Source organism: Buceros rhinoceros, unplaced genomic scaffold (genome assembly GCF_000710305.1).
Source record: "Buceros rhinoceros silvestris isolate BGI_N320 unplaced genomic scaffold, ASM71030v1 scaffold1512, whole genome shotgun sequence".
Lineage (NCBI taxonomy): Eukaryota > Metazoa > Chordata > Aves > Bucerotiformes > Bucerotidae > Buceros > Buceros rhinoceros.
Window position 1 is genome coordinate 105,184 of NW_010399354.1, and position 18,960 is coordinate 124,143.

Genomic DNA, 18,960 nt, shown 5'->3' on the forward strand with positions numbered 1-18,960 from the left:
CCACTGAAGCCAGTGGAGACATATGAAGTAAAACTGCTACGAGACTGAATCAGGTGAACTATGTCGTTTTGCCCTTCTTTGCATTTGTGAGATTCCTGCCGGAGCCAGCACAGGGCAAAAACGTGTGTTTAGAGATGTATGGCTTATGCAGATGCAACTGGGTTGCAAAAGCTTGTCAGTTCTGTCTTCAAGTTGTTTCTGGACCTCTAAAATCTCAAACAATCTTCAGCACACAACAAAAAGATTCAGTCTAAATCCCTAACTTTAAACGCCCCAAAATAAGTTGCTTCTTGTGATGAATCCAGTAGCAATGGGTTTGATACCTGGATACTTATCATTTCACCAGCCTTTAATTTAAAAAACCCTCCTACGTTTACAGAATAAAAATGAAATTCTGAATTCCCTGACCAGTATTTGGTGCTTCCTCCCTTCATCAACACATCAGAGCGCCTTATTTTAAGGTTTGTCTTAGTCATATACACCATCAGCTGAAGCCCTCTTTTAGTCAGGTTTCCTGAAGTTTCATGATGTCTAAAACAAATGTTGGCATAAAGGTAGTAAAAGCCATCTTGGTTAGCAATTAGTTTTCCATCGCTGAAGGTCATATTTGACAAGTGTGCCTGGCCCTTGTCATGATGCCAGGATGTGAGGTTCACTTTGCGAGTTCCTGAAAAGGGAAGAAAAAAATTATTTATAAACAATTAACAAACGCCAACATTTAGAAAGCAATCTCCAGGTTTTTAAAATCAATAGCAACTACAGTTATACAGACAAAAGCGAATATTAGACAATTATGATAAAATATAAGAGATTTCCTTTTTTCATCATGGACTGCCACACATGGCTTGCTCTTTACAACTTTCTGCCCTCTCACCAGAACATCTGCTGCACCTCAGTACAAAACACCTGTTGGCCAATAGTTTGATTATGCTAAGCAATCATGCAACGAGATCTGTAGAGAAACTGCATTCCACCTAAAACTTAGAGTAGCAAATACTCAAGAGGAATTTGATAAGAAAAGTTACCAGTGAAAAAACAGCAATTCTTGTTATCAGTCTTTAGCTAAAAGTGTTTGCAAGGAATAGCTAAACAAAATGTGAAGACAAGTTAAACTGATTAATTCCACAAAGAGAAAGCTTATGAAACCTTCCGGTATTTTACATTCCCTTGACTGCAGTGGTACAAAGGCAAACATTTTCATTTGAGAACAAAACAATAAAAAAAAAGGGGGGGTGGAAATCGGTACAGTTGTTGTCCTTCCTTAGTACTACACAGTAAGTTGCCTAGATTTAGATAGCACTTTAAGTATTTATGACATAACAAACCTTTTTATGCAAAACCAATATTTAGACTTAAGCCAGTGCTTGCATATAAAAGAATAAGGCTCCAGAATCTGGTTTGGCCTTATCCTAAATATTGACCGTAGTGGTCCACAGCACAATCCTAATTCTTTGGTAACTGTACAAATATTTATAGCTGGGCAATTATACCTATTTGGGAGGTAAACTGTGATTCTTTGTCTAATATCTAGAGGAATATCTGAGAAAAAGAGCTTTAGGAAGACAGATGTGACTCTGGATGCATTGTTCCTTTTTGTATTTTTTCTTTATTTTAAAGCAACTGAAGTTTCGAACTCATTGTTTCTAGTTATCACATCTGTCGTCCTAAAGCTCCATAGAACGTCATGCATGTGGGAATCAAAAAAAATCAAAAACACACACGTAGCACTTAGCAAATTTGACTACCAAAAGGGTCAAGTTAATAGAATTAACATCTATAATCAAGAATTATTGAATTTCTTCTAACATATACACGTAAGTCTTTTCAGCTTTGCCTGTATGATGGTGAACAGGAAGCTGTGCCTTATCTGTTAAGGTGACTGAATGTTTTGTGAAGAGAACAAGAGGCAGCTGAGAGACTGGAGATGTTTTGATTCGTTTCTCAGCTCAGCAGTGTCACTGAAACCTAACCACATACAGAAATACAAGTTGTCCCCCCAGGAACTCTGGCTCAAAAGGCTCCTCCTGGGTGCTATCATCAAGCAGCCACATTGTATTGTATCTCAGAGGTTTCAGACTGGTCAAGTCTCAGCTGTCATCTCATTCAGGTCCTATTATTGAGGCTGTGCTAAGAAATGGCCTGGCAGGAGGTCAGATGGGCAAGCAGAGAAGGCATTTGAGTCTTCCTTCTAAACCTGGTCACATTTGACACTTCAGATTGGTTTTGGTGGCACAGTGTTAAGAAGCAGCCTGTAACACCAGCCCAGATAGCACTGCTCCCACAGCACCTGTATTATGTGGAGGTTTATCACAGTGTTTTCCGTTGAGGAGTGCGCCCTGCAGCACACATCTCACAGTCCCTTCCACCTCCCCAGCTTCACCACCATCCCATTACAGCACCCAACTCGTCTCACAGCCTCTGCCTGCAAAAACAGAGCAACAGGCAACAGTGGGAGGAGAAGATCCAGGCAAGGCCCATGGGCACACCCACACAAGAGAAACACCACTGTCCTGAGAAAGCCACACAAGCCCTGACACTTGCTGATACACACGAGCCACTAACACTCCACCATTTATTCAGTGGCATATGCACTGTTATGCACAGGGCATAACACAGCAGATGAGAGCTGGCCAACCTGTCCTCCTAACCACTAGCAATTTTCAGCACATGTGACTAATCCCATTTGCTCACTCCGCAGCAGAGGGTCCACACGGGCACCAGAGGACCTTACACCTCAGGTTCCCAGTGCATCTAAATGCCTGTGTGGAACATCTAGTAGCTTATTCCCCCCAACCTCAAACCATAACAGCCTATTCCCACCAAACTTTCCACGGCATATGGCAGGGCCCAACGCCCTCTCCTCAAGGCATGCCCCAGAACCACCAGTGCTCACAAGTATGCTGGGGAAAAGCCTCAGGTATATTTGATTAGTTTAAACAATGCCTCTTGGATTTGCTCATGCAGAAAGAAGCAAGAGGAAGTAGGGACAGGGGAATTTGAGAGCTATGAGTCTCCCCTAACTACCAAGGGCAAGCAACTTTTGCATGCAAGAGGAATACTTTAACAGTAGTCCAGAACAAATGCTTCTGGCATTCCTCCACAAAGACTTTAGCAAAGCACAGGCTGTCAAAGGTATATCATAAATAGTTGGTCCCCTATGGCTCCAGTGCAGCCAGGTAGAAATTATATAAGCAAGATTATACAGAGAAGCCATCTTCTGTGCAGTGCCTCAAAAAAACCTCTGAAAACCATCAAGTAATTGGAAGCAACACTAAGCTCTTAAGTCTCTTAGCCTGAGATAGTGGTACCAAAGTACACCTCTGAAGCACCGGGGATAGCTGAGGAAGTTATAAAACTTCTTGTGCACAACGTTAAGTCTGCCAGAAATACAGCCCCAAGGAGGCTGGGCTACCTTCAAGATAAGGAGGATAGGCAAGAAATCATGGCTTGGATCGGAGGAGAGGCACATCAGAAGTACGGGACAGGAATGAAACATATGATGGAACAGAAAGCCATGTTGGCATGCTGTGACTGACTGGTGGCACACTGAGCAGATTTTATTTACCTGGTAAGTAAGCTTTTTGGTTGCCAGTCTTAATCAAGTAGAAATTTTGAAGAAATCCTTAATGGGAATGCATGATTCTCCACTGAAGAAGGGGGAAGAGAGAAAATAGGTGCCACTGTCACTTGTAATTGAAATGCTGAGGGGGGCTCTGTGTGAACTTTGTTCGCACTGCTTTCACGTTGAGGGGAATATGCATTATTCATCCACGGTCAGGTGAAGGGGACAGGTCAAGAGATGATGGAAGATGACCCCATCTGTTTTGAGCAGGGAATTAGCCTAGATAACTTCTGGAAGTCCCTTCCAACCTGAATTATAATGTTATGACTGCATTAACTGAAGCAGATGGGCATTTTGCGACAATTCAGAGCTTCAGAAGAGGCATGGCAGAGCATGCACAAAGAAGAGGCTTCCACAGCATAGCATGAGGATGCATTGGTAGGAGTTACACCACACAACTTTAACAGGAGTGAGCAGGCTCTCAGCACTTCTGGTGGTAATACACTCAAAGTTGCAGAGACCAAAACAATCAGTACCCCAAAACACAGGCAGTGGAGAAAACTGGAGCATAGGAGTGCCAAATCATCTGTCCATATATCAGAAACTCTAAAACATAACCCAAGCCATGGGACAGTCAGAAATGCTGCAATACAGCATCTTCTGTGATGAAATTCACTATGGAGCCATGAAAAAAAATAGCACAAGGTAAGTCATGCTGGCAGAGAAGGAAAAGGTCAGAGAAAGTAAGACAACCTTCCAGACACAGTAAAAAGCAGCATGAAAAACAAAAGCCAAGATAATATACAGTCTTTCTGTTAACTGAAGACAAATCAGAACAATGTCTTGAATATTGTTAGCATGAACTAAGACTAATGTAAATGAGTTTTAATAAAATTAATTAGTAAGAAGGAAGATGATGGGAGGGGGACACAGGAGAAAGCAGCCCTGAATTGATAATTCCTTCGCATCCTAGAAGCTTTCAGGTATAAATAAAGCCTGAGAGAAGGACCGAAGCACTGTCTACTCTGAAAAACTGTTTTGGAGGCAAAGGGCAGCTAAGCTGAACCTGTAGCTGTAAATAGCTCAGAATACTACAACGTTTCCTTACCTAAAGGTATTAATTCACATCCCAAATTATATATTTAACATTTATATTTATTTCTATTTGTGATTTTCTCTTTTAAACTGTGACTAATTCTATAATCAATTTATAAAACAAAATTCACTGTCTTCATTTAAAACCTAGGTAGCATTTATAGTGTGCTCTGGTAAAAACTACCAAGCAAGCACCCAGCTTTAACTTATGGCAGCAAACCTAAAAAAAACACACAGCAAGCCAAATCACTATGGCTTCTGCAGCCAAATGATGGGTGGGGACACCAAGATCTTGGAAGAGTTATTTTCCCCCTCCTTTGAACTTGCCCCACTTGTGAGTGTGCAAAGCCTCTATTTGGGGCTTGATATTATTGTGAACCAGTTAAAAGGGAAACATTCCCTCACAGACACTGCTCGGTGCCCCTTCACGAGAGGTGTTCAGTGGCAAACTATTTAAAATAAATTCCTGTTGGACAGTGATGAAGACTGATTTTATTTTTTTCTTGACATTGTTTATTCTGGGTCAGAGTGATGACAGTAAAGAACCTTAAAATACTAAGAACAGATCTGTCCAGACTCACGGATGGCATAAAACAATTTAAAAGGATTTCAGACATGTAGGGTCTGAAATCATGGAAGAAAATAGAAATTTTCACTTGCAGTCAATGGGACAGAAAAACTTGTGGCGACACTCAGGCAAATTCTTCATCTTCTATGCCCTTCATTAACCTCTGTGCCACTCAGCCAAGTGGTTGCTGCCTCATACCATTGAGGATGATACCTGCTGCACAAGCAGCAGGTTCAGGGTTCAAGCTATGCCTAAGGATGCAGCCCCTCACTGTTGCAATGCCCTCAAGGACCACAGAAGCTGTGCTCATCATTAACATCCTGACAATCCTCTTTCAGAGAAGAAGCCATGTGTGCCAGATCAGGAGGAAGTATGTCCAACTCATCGCATTGGTAAAGGGTTAATCAGCTCAAAGGAGAAACAAAGCAGCTTGGTGTTACAGGCACTGTAACAGTTTTTGAGAGTTCCTGAAGCCTGTGCTATTAAAAAAAAAAAGGGAAGAGAGCAAGAAAGAGCAAGGCCTCCCTTGCCATTACACACAGATGTGCTACATCACTCCCTAGAAGGTTAATGCAGCAATGCACAACAGTAAAAATTATCAGCTGCTAGCCCTGGTAAAAATACAGCTCACAGCAACATCCAGGTAGACAATAAATAAATTACCCACAGGTGGATTTCACAAAGTGTGGCACTGACACACTCCACTTCTGTAGATACAAGTGATCTGTCTCTATGATTAGCAAATTAACCAAAAACTTCCAAAGACAAAAATGCTAAGACAAGTTTACTGATACTGAATTTTTTACTATTGACCTATGTCAAAAGCCAAAATCTGACTGAAATAGAAGTTTGTCAGGAGGCATTTGAGCTAATGAGAAAGCTTGTAAAAGTTCTGACTGGCATCTGACAAGCTGCTTAAGCTCTCTGCTTATAAAGCTCTGGATCTTGACAATGCCAATGCACTTAAAGGGAGAAAGGTCCTATCCCTCCAGGCAAGAACCGAACCTCTTATGTACAGAAGTGCTTTGTCTTTAAATAGAGCAAAAGCGAGGTATTACTATTCAGGCTGCTGAAATCTCAGATTTCAAGCCTCAACACAGCACTTCCCTTTGGTTTGGTTATATAAAACAGAAAAGCAACGCACATAGCTTAGTTAACAGGAAGTTCGGCACTGCAGAATGTATGTATCTTCAGAGAAAGATGACAGTGGTGATCAATGCTCCCTCCCATCCTGAGATCCTCTAAATAGCTTCAGAATAAACTCTGCTTTACTTGTGCACACCAGTGATAGCTGTGTTGAGAATACAGAGAGAAAAATCTCAACTGACAGTGCCCTAGGGCAAAAAAAAAAAAAAAGAGGAACAGTAGTAAGATATCTTAAAATTGCAGGAATTAATCTTTTCCTCTGGAGAGTGTTCCAAGACAGACTCATCTCTTGTTTCCCCATACTGTACTAGCAAGGATATTCCCAAAGCCATCCAAAGATACCTATGGGTAGAGAATAAGAGCTCTAGCAAGATAAAAGAATGCCATCCTTTTACACAGGGGCAGATAAAAGCCACAGGAACATTCTTCCCCCCTTAGTCAATAGCTCAGAAACATACTGCATCCAAGTCAACATGCTGACCAGAAATCCTGTTGCTCAGAGTACAACACTATGATCTCTGATCTTCCTGCTACTGGACTAGATGGATACAGAAAGACTCTTCTGAAGCTTTGGCGTGTCTGAATATCGGGAAGGCCCTGGGAGTCTTGATGTGAAAAAGTCTATACCAGCCCCGCAACATAATAATTAATGGAATATGACAAAACCTTTTCAACATGCCTTTAGTAGAAGGAAACACTATAAATTCAGCCCTGTGCTGTGAGAGTGCAGTATGCTCTGAGAGTGCAGGAGGGCAAAGAAGGAACTAGTAGGCATGTTATAATAATGACATTGGGACTGCAGTTCTAGGTTTTCAGCACCTCAGAATGAAAGATGTGCTTCCTTTACGGCTAGTTCTTACACTGACGGGCACCTGACATGCATGTGAGTTGTGTATTCATATAAGATTCTCAGCTTCCAGATCCACCCTGAAGACAAATGCTGTGTTGTACAGACCTGATCACATTTCAGCAGACAAAAGGAGTGTTGCTGTGAAGGGTTCAATAGGTGCACATAAGACTTTCCTAAATTTTACAACAGAAACCACATTTCTTCATTTGACATCAGGACCAAAAAAAAAAATCTGAGAATCAATGGAAGGGAAACATCTTCCAACCTGCAAGATCTGGATTCTGGTCTATCTTAGTGCTGGTATATCCTTGCATGTATGTGAGTATGTATACATACATCAGTGTGAATGAAAACCTATAGACGACTTCCAGTGTGAGTGAAGAACTCCAGGTGGGCCCTACCAGCCAAAGACAATAAGAAACTTCAGAAGAGAGCATTCAGTGCATATCTTCATTCCTCACTTGAAACCAGCAAAAAGAGGCAGGCCAAGCCCTCAGAGCCTGATCATGAAAACTGGTCATTTGAAATGGAGGCCATTTAGCACGTTACAGACTGATGTAAGATATCTGAGGCAAAGGGGAGATACCCTTCCGTTAACATTACCCATGCAGCCTGGTAAATCCTTCAGCACATCCAATTTATTCTTATTATCAAAAAGTATTTCTGAAATCTTAGTCTGTTGCTAGCACTGCTGAACTGTTTTCATATACTGTTCCTTTATAGTAGCACTGGAAGTATTCACTTAAAACTGAACTTACCAGATGGAATATTCTTGTCGTCAATAATGAGATGAGCAAATGGCTGCTTCTCAGGTTTGTTTCTCTTGTACAGATCCATTCCTAATGCCTCCATCGCAGCTAGAGATAAAAGAATTGCATTACCTCAGAAAGGCAAGTTTAGTAGAACTAAAATAATTCTTATTCATAAACCAGCACCTACCTTTTTCTGGTCTTGGTGACACTCTTCCCATGACACGCTGGACTTCCTAAAATGAGAAAGAGCCATTGTTTTAGTGCTGTCTTGGCTTTGTAATATCGTGCATTGCAGATAGTCTGCACAACTACAGTGCACTGTGTGCACATATATGTGGGGCTTGTTCTACCCACAGTGTATTCAGATGCCTGGGATACATCTTCTCAGATGCCTGGGATACATGGTCTATAATATGAGCATTGTTTAGCCACCACAATCCAATTACTTTCTCTGTTCAATACTTCTGATAAAGTTGGATAAGAATGATGGTGTGAATATTTATGGAAATAGTGATGACAGGACATTTACAACCTTCCCTGCTTCCTGCACTGGGAATATTTCTCTAATGAGAATGACTGCTGAAAATGCATCACATAAAACAGAGCTTAAGTGATTTAATTACTCAGGGTCAAAAGGTAACGAAAGAGGCAGTTCCACATAGTGTGTAATCACTAGGACTAGTGTGTAATCACACTAACAACTAAGGAAAGCTAAGCTCTGGATTTCATGTGTGATGAGGAAAATGAAGTAAATGAAAACCTCCACCTCTGACACTTGACCACTAACAGGGAAGGTCGCAAGGCTACAAGACTTCATAATCAAGGTTTACTTCTAACAAGCTATGCAGGAACTGAAGAACTAAGCATCTTCCACACCTGTACTGGGCCAAATGGACTGAGTGCCAGAGTTTGGAAGTATGCATTCTTCAAAACTGCAGGTTAATTTTAACATTAACGAAACCCATGCTACCCAAACCCAGGAACACCACAAGTAACCACAAAAAGCCTTGTTTTTAATAATCCGTACTTGTTTTCCTCTTGATAATACATACAAACAGCAGTTCTCAAAAATCAAAGCAGCCTGTTCTTGTTACAAGTCTGGACTGAGTCTTGGTTATATTAAGTTCAATCTTCAGTTCTGTCCCATGTTGCCCCCTGACTTCCCTCATCTCTGTTTTCTAAAAAGTAGGAGTAATATTGCTATTCAGAATACCTCACACCATGGAGCCATCAAGGAGATGTTTAGTAAAAGGAAACATTTTGCTAAAGATAGTAAACCATATCTCGCCTTTGAAACCTTAGAGTGGTCCTTCATTCTGCCTTCTGTCATACATATTGCAATTCATCTGATTCAATACTATGTATATGCAATGTGCCTCAGATTTGGCCAGATCAGCGATGTTCCACTGCACTCTCAATCACTGCAGTGTTTTAGAAATTGAAATCCTGCTGTGAAAACACCTAAAGTCCTGCTTTTATGCAAATTTGTAGCCACAGTGAAACCTGTTACACCTTAGCCAGTGCATTTATTACTCTCACTTGCCGCTTTCAGTAGGTGTTTAAATGTTAAACCAAAATGAAAAGCCACAGCAGTATAGAAGTTGTAGTATGACTATCAAAGCATAATACTTCAGCAGAGGTATGCTGATTTTGTAGATAAGAATCATTAAGATGCCTTCTGCAGTACAGACAAGAAGAAAAGCAGAAACGCAACTTCAAGAGAAGCAAAACTCGTGTCCACCTCCTCCATCTGCTTTCACTTCCCCTCTCTGATCTTCCTACTTCAATGTCAGTTCTAGGAGGATGAAAATGAAGCTCAATTCTAGGAGCTGCACACCAGCATCAGCCTCTAGCCACATTTGAGCTCTTTAACTTCATCAGAAGCAGGAAGATGATAATTGCAAGTACTAAACACTGCAAAAAGTGGCAGAAGCCTCTCAAGAGAACAGGACAACCAGTAAGAGACTGGGAGATGGACCACACTCTCAAGAGATTACCACACCTACTCCCAATCCTTCCTCTAGAAAAGGAGACTTCTTTGTTTTCTTGCTTTCTTAATGAAAGCTTCTCAGATGTGGAGTCTACTTTCATATTCTTTCCTTCTGGGGGACCTGATACTGTCATTGTCTGGAGAGCCTACTGGGCAGATCCAAAAAGAGCTATGTACATTTTAATCTCCTATTATCTAAACTGGTACTAAAAAAAAAAAATCCCGTGGTTGATAACTGCACAGCCCTTGAGGTCCCTGAACTGGCCAGTTGCTATCCTCCTCAACCTAAATTTTTCTTAGAATTATAAAGTTCTGCTCTGCACACTTCCAATTATGCTCTAGCTTGAGCAGCTGGGTACCTCATTTTCTGAGATCTAGCAGCCTGACTCAGCTCATCTTCCATGCGTAAAGGCTGTTGTCCTCATGAAACGCAGTCTGAGCTGCTTTCTTTCTAACTGTTGGTGGTGCTGTTTATCTGCAACATCACCACTTGGTAAGCAGAAGCTACCCAGAGAAGACTTCCGTCCACAACTCTCCTTGTCATGATCTTGAGCCTACTTTCCTATTTCATGGGAACACTCTCCTGTACTCCTTTTGGAGCTATGCTACTGTACAACTAGGAATGCAAGTGTCATTACAACAAAAGAGTGAATATAAGCACAAGCCCAACTCTTAACACACTGAGAAGAGCTGGAGACTGGCTCGTGTCTATTGTCCTTCTGTGTGCTTGTCATGGGATTAGAAAAGGCTAGCCTGTAACCAGAAAACAGAAATACTCCGTCAGCCAAGTTCTCCAAATGCTGGACTAGAGTAGGGTTCTTCACTTGATTTTGACCAGCCCCACAGAATTTTTGGTATTCCTTTCCGTTCTGTTGCCCAGGCTTCCAAAAGGAAGTTGAAATACATGAACTAGACCCTAGATAACAGAGATGGGGCTATGGGCTTCCTCCTGAGAGTAAGTAGTTCAACACTTCTCTTGATTTTTTTTTTTTTAATTCATTTTTCTACAGTTCCAAGGTGCTGATACACAACCTACCTCTGAAAAGCATTTTAGCATGTATTTGCTTCTGACCCGGAAAGACTCAAGGATCGCATTTTTCAGTGGATGTCTGAAAATATCCACATGTGTAAAGATGGCCTCTTCGTGGGATGATAAAAAACGTTACTGCAAGGAATTAAGAGCTAGGGTTTTCCAAATCTTTAAAGTATCAACTGCATTCTTTAGCACCTGAATGTCTTTAAGCATCTCATACCTACTCACAATGTACTCACATTAATCACATTAAGAAAGCAGAAAGAGCTCAGCACAACCTGTCACTAAGACATTGCTATAATGGCATGAGAACATGGCACAACCGAATATTACCAGTGACTTCTCTTAAGATTGCCACCCTCAGAAATATGTGTGTTACCAAGCTGTTGAATTATTTTAAGAAAAACTGTACACAAAAATCACACCGCTCTGTTAGATAAGTGGCACTTTTACACCTTTGCGTCATTTGCTCACTGCCCACCAAGTCAACTCTGCTCACCTGCTTCCCACATTCCAACCTCGTTCATAAAGTCACTGTTTAAACAGACAAGCAGACAGTCACGAAAATGAAAAACGTGTCTTCCTTCATCCAAAAACATTAAGAGACCATTGAGAAGCTGCATAACTTTCATATTTTAAAAGCTAAAACCATGCTTTAAGTGCCTGATAGGTTGGGAACTGCTCTTTCCTCACTCACAGCAGGCTGCAGGTTTTAAACCTTAGCATCTCAGCATCTCCAAAACAAGATCAACTTTTGTTCCTCAAGTTATGTTCAGTGTAGAGGATGCCGATACAAGCCTACATTGAGCATGTGACATTTGTGAACAGTTTTACCTCTCCGTTGGCTTTTACAATATCTCAGTATCTACTCTGAGCAGCTACAAATAGTCCTTTGAGACCAATTAGAAGAGAACAGCTCTGGTCATTCACATATTGCCTCAGCTGTGATCTTGAAGCTCCTTCATGCAGTTGTTTCTTCTACTACCTGAGTGCTTTAAGTCCAGCTAATACCAGGAAGAAGTATCCAATTATCTTTATGGAAATTCAGCGATTTAAAGAACACTAATCAGGAATTAAGTGAAATAGAAAGTACATTCATCAGAAAATAGTTTAGAAATCAGCACTACAACCTCTATCTAAATGAGTAGTCTATTGCCTGTAGAAAGGGGGAAAAAAAGGTGTGTAAGGTAGTAGGATGGAAGCTGTGATATTTTAACAGCTATCGCTCATGAAATCTTGACTTTATCCATAACTGTGCTCTTTAAATGTCTGCTAAACTTACAGATATCTCTAAGTGCTGCCATGGAGGTCTAGCAAAGTACTCTGTTGCCATGTGGGAGACTAGTTTACGCCTGAACTCCAAGCTGCTAGAAGCTGGCAGTACTGCCAAGAAAAGTTACTTATGAATTGACCCAAGATATGTTTGCAGTCTTTTCTACCTCAGGCTTGTAACAGACTTCCTAAGAACTGCAGTTAGTGCATGTGGACTGCCGAAAGGTTTTAGGGTTACATGCAAAAAAAAATTAAACAAACAGACTAGGAAAGTATATTGTTTGTCTGCTTGGAAGTTTATATGCAATATCAAAAATGTGCTTTCTACTGAGTAAGCTGCTCCCTAAGCAGTATTTTTATCCTGGAGTATGGTAAGGGTTTAGATTCTGATTAAAAGGAAATCTTTAATTTTTTTTTCTGGACACAAGTGTTTCTAGACCCAAACTTGCAGCCTTGCTACTAGTTTTCATAAGAGCACTTTCATTTTCATTGTTAATCCTTGCTTTAGATTTAAGCACTACATCTACAGGTGTGCAAAGAAAACAGTTGAGAAACAGTGCAGTAATCTAATGGCTGTAACCAGACCATAAACCTGAACAAAAGCAAGTTGTCTATTTTCATTTCCTGAACAGCTTGAATTGCATAAGACAAAATATTGAAAAAAATCACAAAACGCAAACGATATTCTAAAGTCTCTTCCTTTCAATCACTTAACATGCTGCCAATCCAAATAAGGATACTTAAAACACAGAGATTAGATTCTCCTTCAGGAAAGCGAAGGAACACAGATGATAGGAAACCTCTCCAAAGTCACATTAGCTGCATTCCCACACGAAGGGAATCTTACCCAGAAATAAGATTCAGCTGTATCTCTGCCCTTCATTGTAGCAGAGCCAACAGAAAGGCAGAGCTTACAGAACGTGACAAAGTATAATTTTGCCTTAACACTTTCTTTCATTTCTCTGATATACCAAAAAGATGCAAATGTAGCCTCAGGCAAGCGTTTTCCTATCTTTATTTTTCTGTGCCATCAATATATGATGACAAAGCATCCACAACACTGACACAGCTGCTTAATATATTCTGTTGCATTTAAAGGAAATTCTGAAAGTCTGATTGCTTTGGCAAGAGAAATTTTATTGTTCTCAAACTAATGGTCATCAGCCAAAAAAGTTATCCCTACTCACTACTTATCTTGGCCACGGACATTGCAGCATTTAACCTCCATCCAGAGCAGCAGGATATGCAGCCTCAGCTAAAGCCAATGCCTTTGTTGAGTAACCAGCAGCAAATGACCAGAATACAGGGCTTCCCATTCACTTACTGTAACAAGCTCCTTACTCTGTCATGGGAGCCGCATGAATAAGTTGCCTAATAGCAGCACACAGAACAGAAGTATATGTAGTGCGAGCCTCTGTAAAATGATGGAGGAAAGAACTAATCTTTCTGAGTTAATCCTTTTGGTTTTTTCCCCTTAAGTTTTTAAAGGAGGCGGCTAGCAAAAGAGAAAACATGAACTCCCAGGTTTCTTTAAGTTTTGTTCACAAGAAGATCTATCACTCAGGGTACTCTGTTAAAAGGAAACATTAGCACAATTAAAGTGCTACCTAATTAACTCAAATACAATTCACTCTGTAAGGTATACGTGAGTTCAGCTCAAATCTAATGTATCCTTTATGAAAAACCAATGGTCCTATACAGATATGAAGAAATAAAATTATAATGGATCTAGTAAGCCAGGAAAACCAAATACTACAGGAGATATTCAGCTGATAAATGAGCCCATAATTAGCACTAAACACTACCATGAACACACAAAGAGATCGAAGGCAGTAACTGCACTAGGAAGTGATTGTGGCATATACCCAGCTTGCCTCAGCTTCTTCATTAGGGCTGACTTCTGTAGCTGACTACTTTTGTCATTTGTTTTTGGGAACGAGCTGCCATTCTCAGCTGCTGGCCAAAGACTGCCCAGTTACTGTGCTATGACAAAGTAGCGCTTCTGCCAGCGTGAGAATGGTCTGCACAGAACAGAACTGGCAAAGGTATCAAAAAGAAAAAGGAGATGCTATCTCATTTTGGGCTTCAGAAAGAGTAAGAAACAAAAACAAATGAGAGCAAATGTTATCTCCTTTGTGTTTCAGGCAATATTTTGCTTGATGACACGGGAGAATCTTGTCAGAAACAGAGTCAGGAAGATTGCTTTAAAAAAAAGTTGAACTGTTCTTTTATGAACAAAATGTTGGCAAATTTATACAAATATCAGGATAAATTACTACCATTCAGGCCCATCCAAATGTCAGAATGGCCAATCAACTAACTGTAATCATAGTTTTCTCATTGTAACTTTCAGTCTTCCTTTCTTAAAGGAGAAAAAAAGAAAAGGGTTTGAATACAGAATCGGTTAACATCTACCAGGTTCATGAGCAAACACAGCATGATCTTGGTTGCAACTTCAGATGTTATTCGAACACCAGAAAACCCTTTGTAGAACTTACCTCTATATACAGGTGTTGGAAAAGACGTAAATTCAATAGGAGCACAAAGTAAAGGAACACACAGTCTCTCTGCCACTTACCTTCTGCACAGCTCTTTGGAGAGCCTGTTTCATGTTTCTACATGATTCTGGCATTAACTTTCCTTCTTGATTCTCAAAGGACGTATCATGCAAATCTGTATTTTCTTGATGTCCAAAAAGTGTTCTGACACAGTGTGCATGTTCTTTTGAAATTCTGGTAGGGTCCATCTGAAAAATATAAGCACAACCATTTTTTTAAGTGTGTGTCCAAGAGACATTAAGAGCATTTAAGTCAGGGAGCTTTTTCAACCATCTAAAAGTTTGGCTAGGTTTAGTATCTAAACTTTCATTGTAAACAATGAAGAAAGAAAAAGTACCGCACATGGAGGTTTATTTCACCCAACAAGTGTGTGAGATAGGAGAATGAGTTTTCTTCCAGAGCTGCCTAGTTCATTAGCTTAGACTAGATTAAGACTTTCAAAAGTTAACGGTAAATCCCACTCTTACAGTAAAACCAATAATCCTGAATTTCATTTTTCAAACACTTAGTGCAATATCACAATTATTTCAGCAGACAATATACACAGCCATCCTATCTGTAAAAACTATAGTTTGCAAGATGACACACGAAAGCCAAGTAGAGGAACTTGGGGAAAGTATGCACAACATCTAGCACATCATGTTCAAGAGACACAACAGAACTAAAGAAGCCAGTTGTCAACTGAAATTATTTTGTGGGCAAGAGATATTGATGTGCAAAACAGTCATCAAGAAAGAGACCACAAATTCAGTAAGACCAAAAGATTATAAAATTGTACCACAAAACAACTCTGCTTCACGGGACAAAGACTGGTATATTTAGAATATCTGCAAGGTATTTTTAGCAATCAGTCTTTGTGATTGAAACAAGTATATTTTTAAACTAAGTTTAGAATATTCCTGAATTCTATCAGTTAGATAAATTGGAAGGATATTCCAAGGATTAGGATTGTGTCTTGGCAGAGATTAATTGCATTAATATTATTTAAACCATTTCACCCTCTTTTCCCATACTCCATACACTTTACACTCAAGAGGTATTAACCACCAAGAGATACTATCTTTCAGAGGTGGCCTAAGACTCTCAACAATTGTTCTTCACTTATATTTATTCTGCTTTTACCTCAGGCTTGAAGAAGGGTTTGTGCACTCAAAACTTCATCTAAGTTCCCTAACTGTATCAGCTGCTCTATCATTCTACAAAAGGTGGAAGGAACAATTTTATCTAAGAATTGCAAAAGGTAATACGTTATCTGTAATCATGATGAGAGAATGCCAGGACATTACGGATAGCGCCCGACCAGTGTTCAGTTTCCTTTAACCTAGCGCTGAACAAAAAGAAGTTTTGCAGAATACAGAACAGCCAGAGTGAATTAAACTGTTACATCCCCAAATGAACCAAGATAACTTAAAAGCATAAGGTTGGGATTACAGAGGTGAATTTTTAAATCTACACCAGCCAAGCATCTAACAGGCACACACTGCAGAGAAACATTTGTTGCACAGATGGCAACACCAAATGCTGACTCTTCCATCACCATCCTTTTGCTGAAGTCTCCAAATGAGAAGTGTTCACCCAATTAATTCAGACCAACATCAGTCCCTGTGACCTGGTTTAGCTATCTCAGTTACCCCTGCAGATTCGGAATGAAACAGGTGAGAAAAGGTTCACCTGAAGATCAGCAGATGCCACAGCTTCGAGCAGAGGGGTGGAGGTGAGTTACAGAATAGCCTGGAGGCAGCAACGTCTGGGATGGCCTGACTACTCAATCAGAAAGCCATTACAGCTCTATGAATTAAGCATTAAAACTACACTAATGACTTCTGAAGTCAGCTAGTGCAGTACCATCCCATTAACAGCATCTCTGTGCTCTCACCATCACCACAAAATTTCATTCCTGGTTCTCAATCTCGTTCTAAATCATTAACCTGGGAGGAATTTTAGCCAATCTAATTTCCTGAAAGATTAGCACCCTGAAACCAACTCACTCCAGGTATCAGAGAAGCAACAGAGCCACTACAGGGACAAGCTTAGGAATAAGATCAGGAAGGCAGCACTAGCTTTAACAACTGTAAAATTGCACCCTAAAAGCATCTCTCCCAGGATGTTCCACTCATACTCTGCACTCAGAAAACCTACTGTAAACAGAAAGAAAAGAAAATAAGCACAAAAAATGTTTACCAAGAGCTGCTAAACAGCAGTTAATACAGAATGACCTCCGTTGGAAAATACCTGTGGAGGTCTAGCCCAGCTCCCTGCTTGAAGCAGGGCTAACTTTTAACCTCGGCCAGGCCTTGTCTAGACAACCTTTGTAGAATCTCCATCAGTGAAGACTTTCAACCTCTCTGGCAAACTGTTCTACAATTTAACTGCTTTTATTGTGTAAAAATACTGGTTTTCATGTCCAGTTACAGTTCTCCTTGCTCCAACTGTGACTGTGCCTCTTGTTTTCGTTATGCACTTCTGCTGGCTCCACCTTCAAGCAGCTGAAGAGTGATTAGCTTTTTGCTCACCTTATTCTGTTCTTTGTTAGTTTAAAAGAATCCAGTTCTTTATTTCTAATACACTACAGCCCCTGCCTATCACAGTGGTCTTCTGCTGGACTCTCTCCAGTTTGCTGACATGCCACTGGTGCTGAGGGATCCAAAACAGGAACCATTATTCCAGATGTAGCCTGTTATGTTGGGGTTGTCAGGGACCTGAAGGAATTAGGACCTTCAACAGGATCAGGATATTTAAGTCGTCTCCCCTCCACACACTTCACAGGATAGCAAATACAAAGCCGCAGCAAGTAACTGCCAGCAGATACTCATTTTTATCAGTAGTTCTACTAGTGAGAGACTATTGTCCCAGTTTTGGATTTATTTAAACAGATCTTCTGAAGAGCAGACAAGAAAACTAGGGCTTACAACACAAAGATCACGGAATTTGTAAAGGCCTGATCATCCAGCATGACAAATCACGCTTAGCGCAGACTTAGAGCTATCGCCCATCATCGTGTCACCCAACACTGTGCCAGAACAGTAACACTGGACAGAAGCACTTATTCAGATTATAGTTTATCTGCTGAAGGCTTAAGACAGAAAACCAGAATTCCTGCACCTACACTTCAAAGATTGAAGGCTTAATGGAAACACTGTAACTGATAGCTTCCACCACTCAAAGCTGTGCAGCCCATCCTGACAAACTGCAAGTCTCTAGAGATTTAGAAAAGATTGAAGGCTTAATGGAAACACTGTAACTGATAGCTTCCACCACTCAAAGCTGTGCAGCCCATCCTGACAAACTGCAAGTCTCTAGAGATTTAGTGTTTATAAGGTGAAGCTCTGATCTTGGGACTAGCAAACATACCTGATTGCCCTTACCTTTTTCAAAGAATACCTAGTCTTCACCAAGTTTAACCATGGAAATTAGCTCGCTTGTCTGAAAAGGCATTCTCTCTGCATCTTACATCTTTGTAAGGAACATGTACTGAACTGCCATGGCTGTAAACAGACATTATCAAGAGCTGAGACAAAAACTGTGGGCAAGAAGTGATGCACACTTCTTGCAAGAAGAAAAACTTTCAAGATCATGTTTTGAGAAGAACTTCTAAAGAGCCAAATGAGATACCAGAAGGTCTACAGGAACCAGCTTGATAAGTTGGAAGGCACGGAGACCTTCATCATGAAAGGCTGTGGATGTTGTTTACCTGGACTTCAGTAAAACCTTTGACACCGTTTCCCACAGCATTCTCCTGGAGAAACTGACTGCTCATGGCTTGGATGAAGGGTACTCTGCTGGGTAAAAAAACTGGCTGGATTGCTGGGTCCAAAGAGTGGTAGCGAATGGAGTTCAATCCAGTTGTCAGCCAGTGACAAGTGGTGTTTCCCACAGCTCAGTACTGGGGCCTGTTCTCTTTAACATCTTTATCAACAATCTGGATGAGGAGATCGAGTGCACCCTCAGTAGATGACCTTTGCAGAGGACACCAAGTTGGACAGGTCTGTTGAGAGTAGGGGGACTCTACAGAGGGATCTGGACAGGCTGGATCAGTGGGCTAAGGTTCAACAAGGCCAGTGCCAGGTCCCGCACTTGGGTCACAACAACCCCCTGCAACTCTACAGTCTTGGGGAAGAGTGGCTGGGCAGGAGC

At 40.7% G+C, this 18,960-nt stretch overlaps 1 protein-coding gene across 1 annotated transcript; it reads right to left on the reverse strand.

Annotated features, from left to right (window-relative positions):
* Nucleotides 1-245: 245 nt before the first annotated feature.
* TNFSF11 (tumor necrosis factor (ligand) superfamily, member 11) lies at nt 246-16,964 on the reverse strand (the record flags this gene model as incomplete). Its single annotated transcript, XM_010131419.1, is given in 8 exon segments — nt 246-667; nt 7,980-8,078; nt 8,161-8,206; nt 14,847-15,014; nt 15,088-15,099; nt 16,712-16,807; nt 16,809-16,856; nt 16,858-16,964. Coding segments are annotated over 8 exon segments (998 nt in total), but the record flags the coding sequence as incomplete, so codon positions are not given.
* Nucleotides 16,965-18,960: the final 1,996 nt, after the last annotated feature.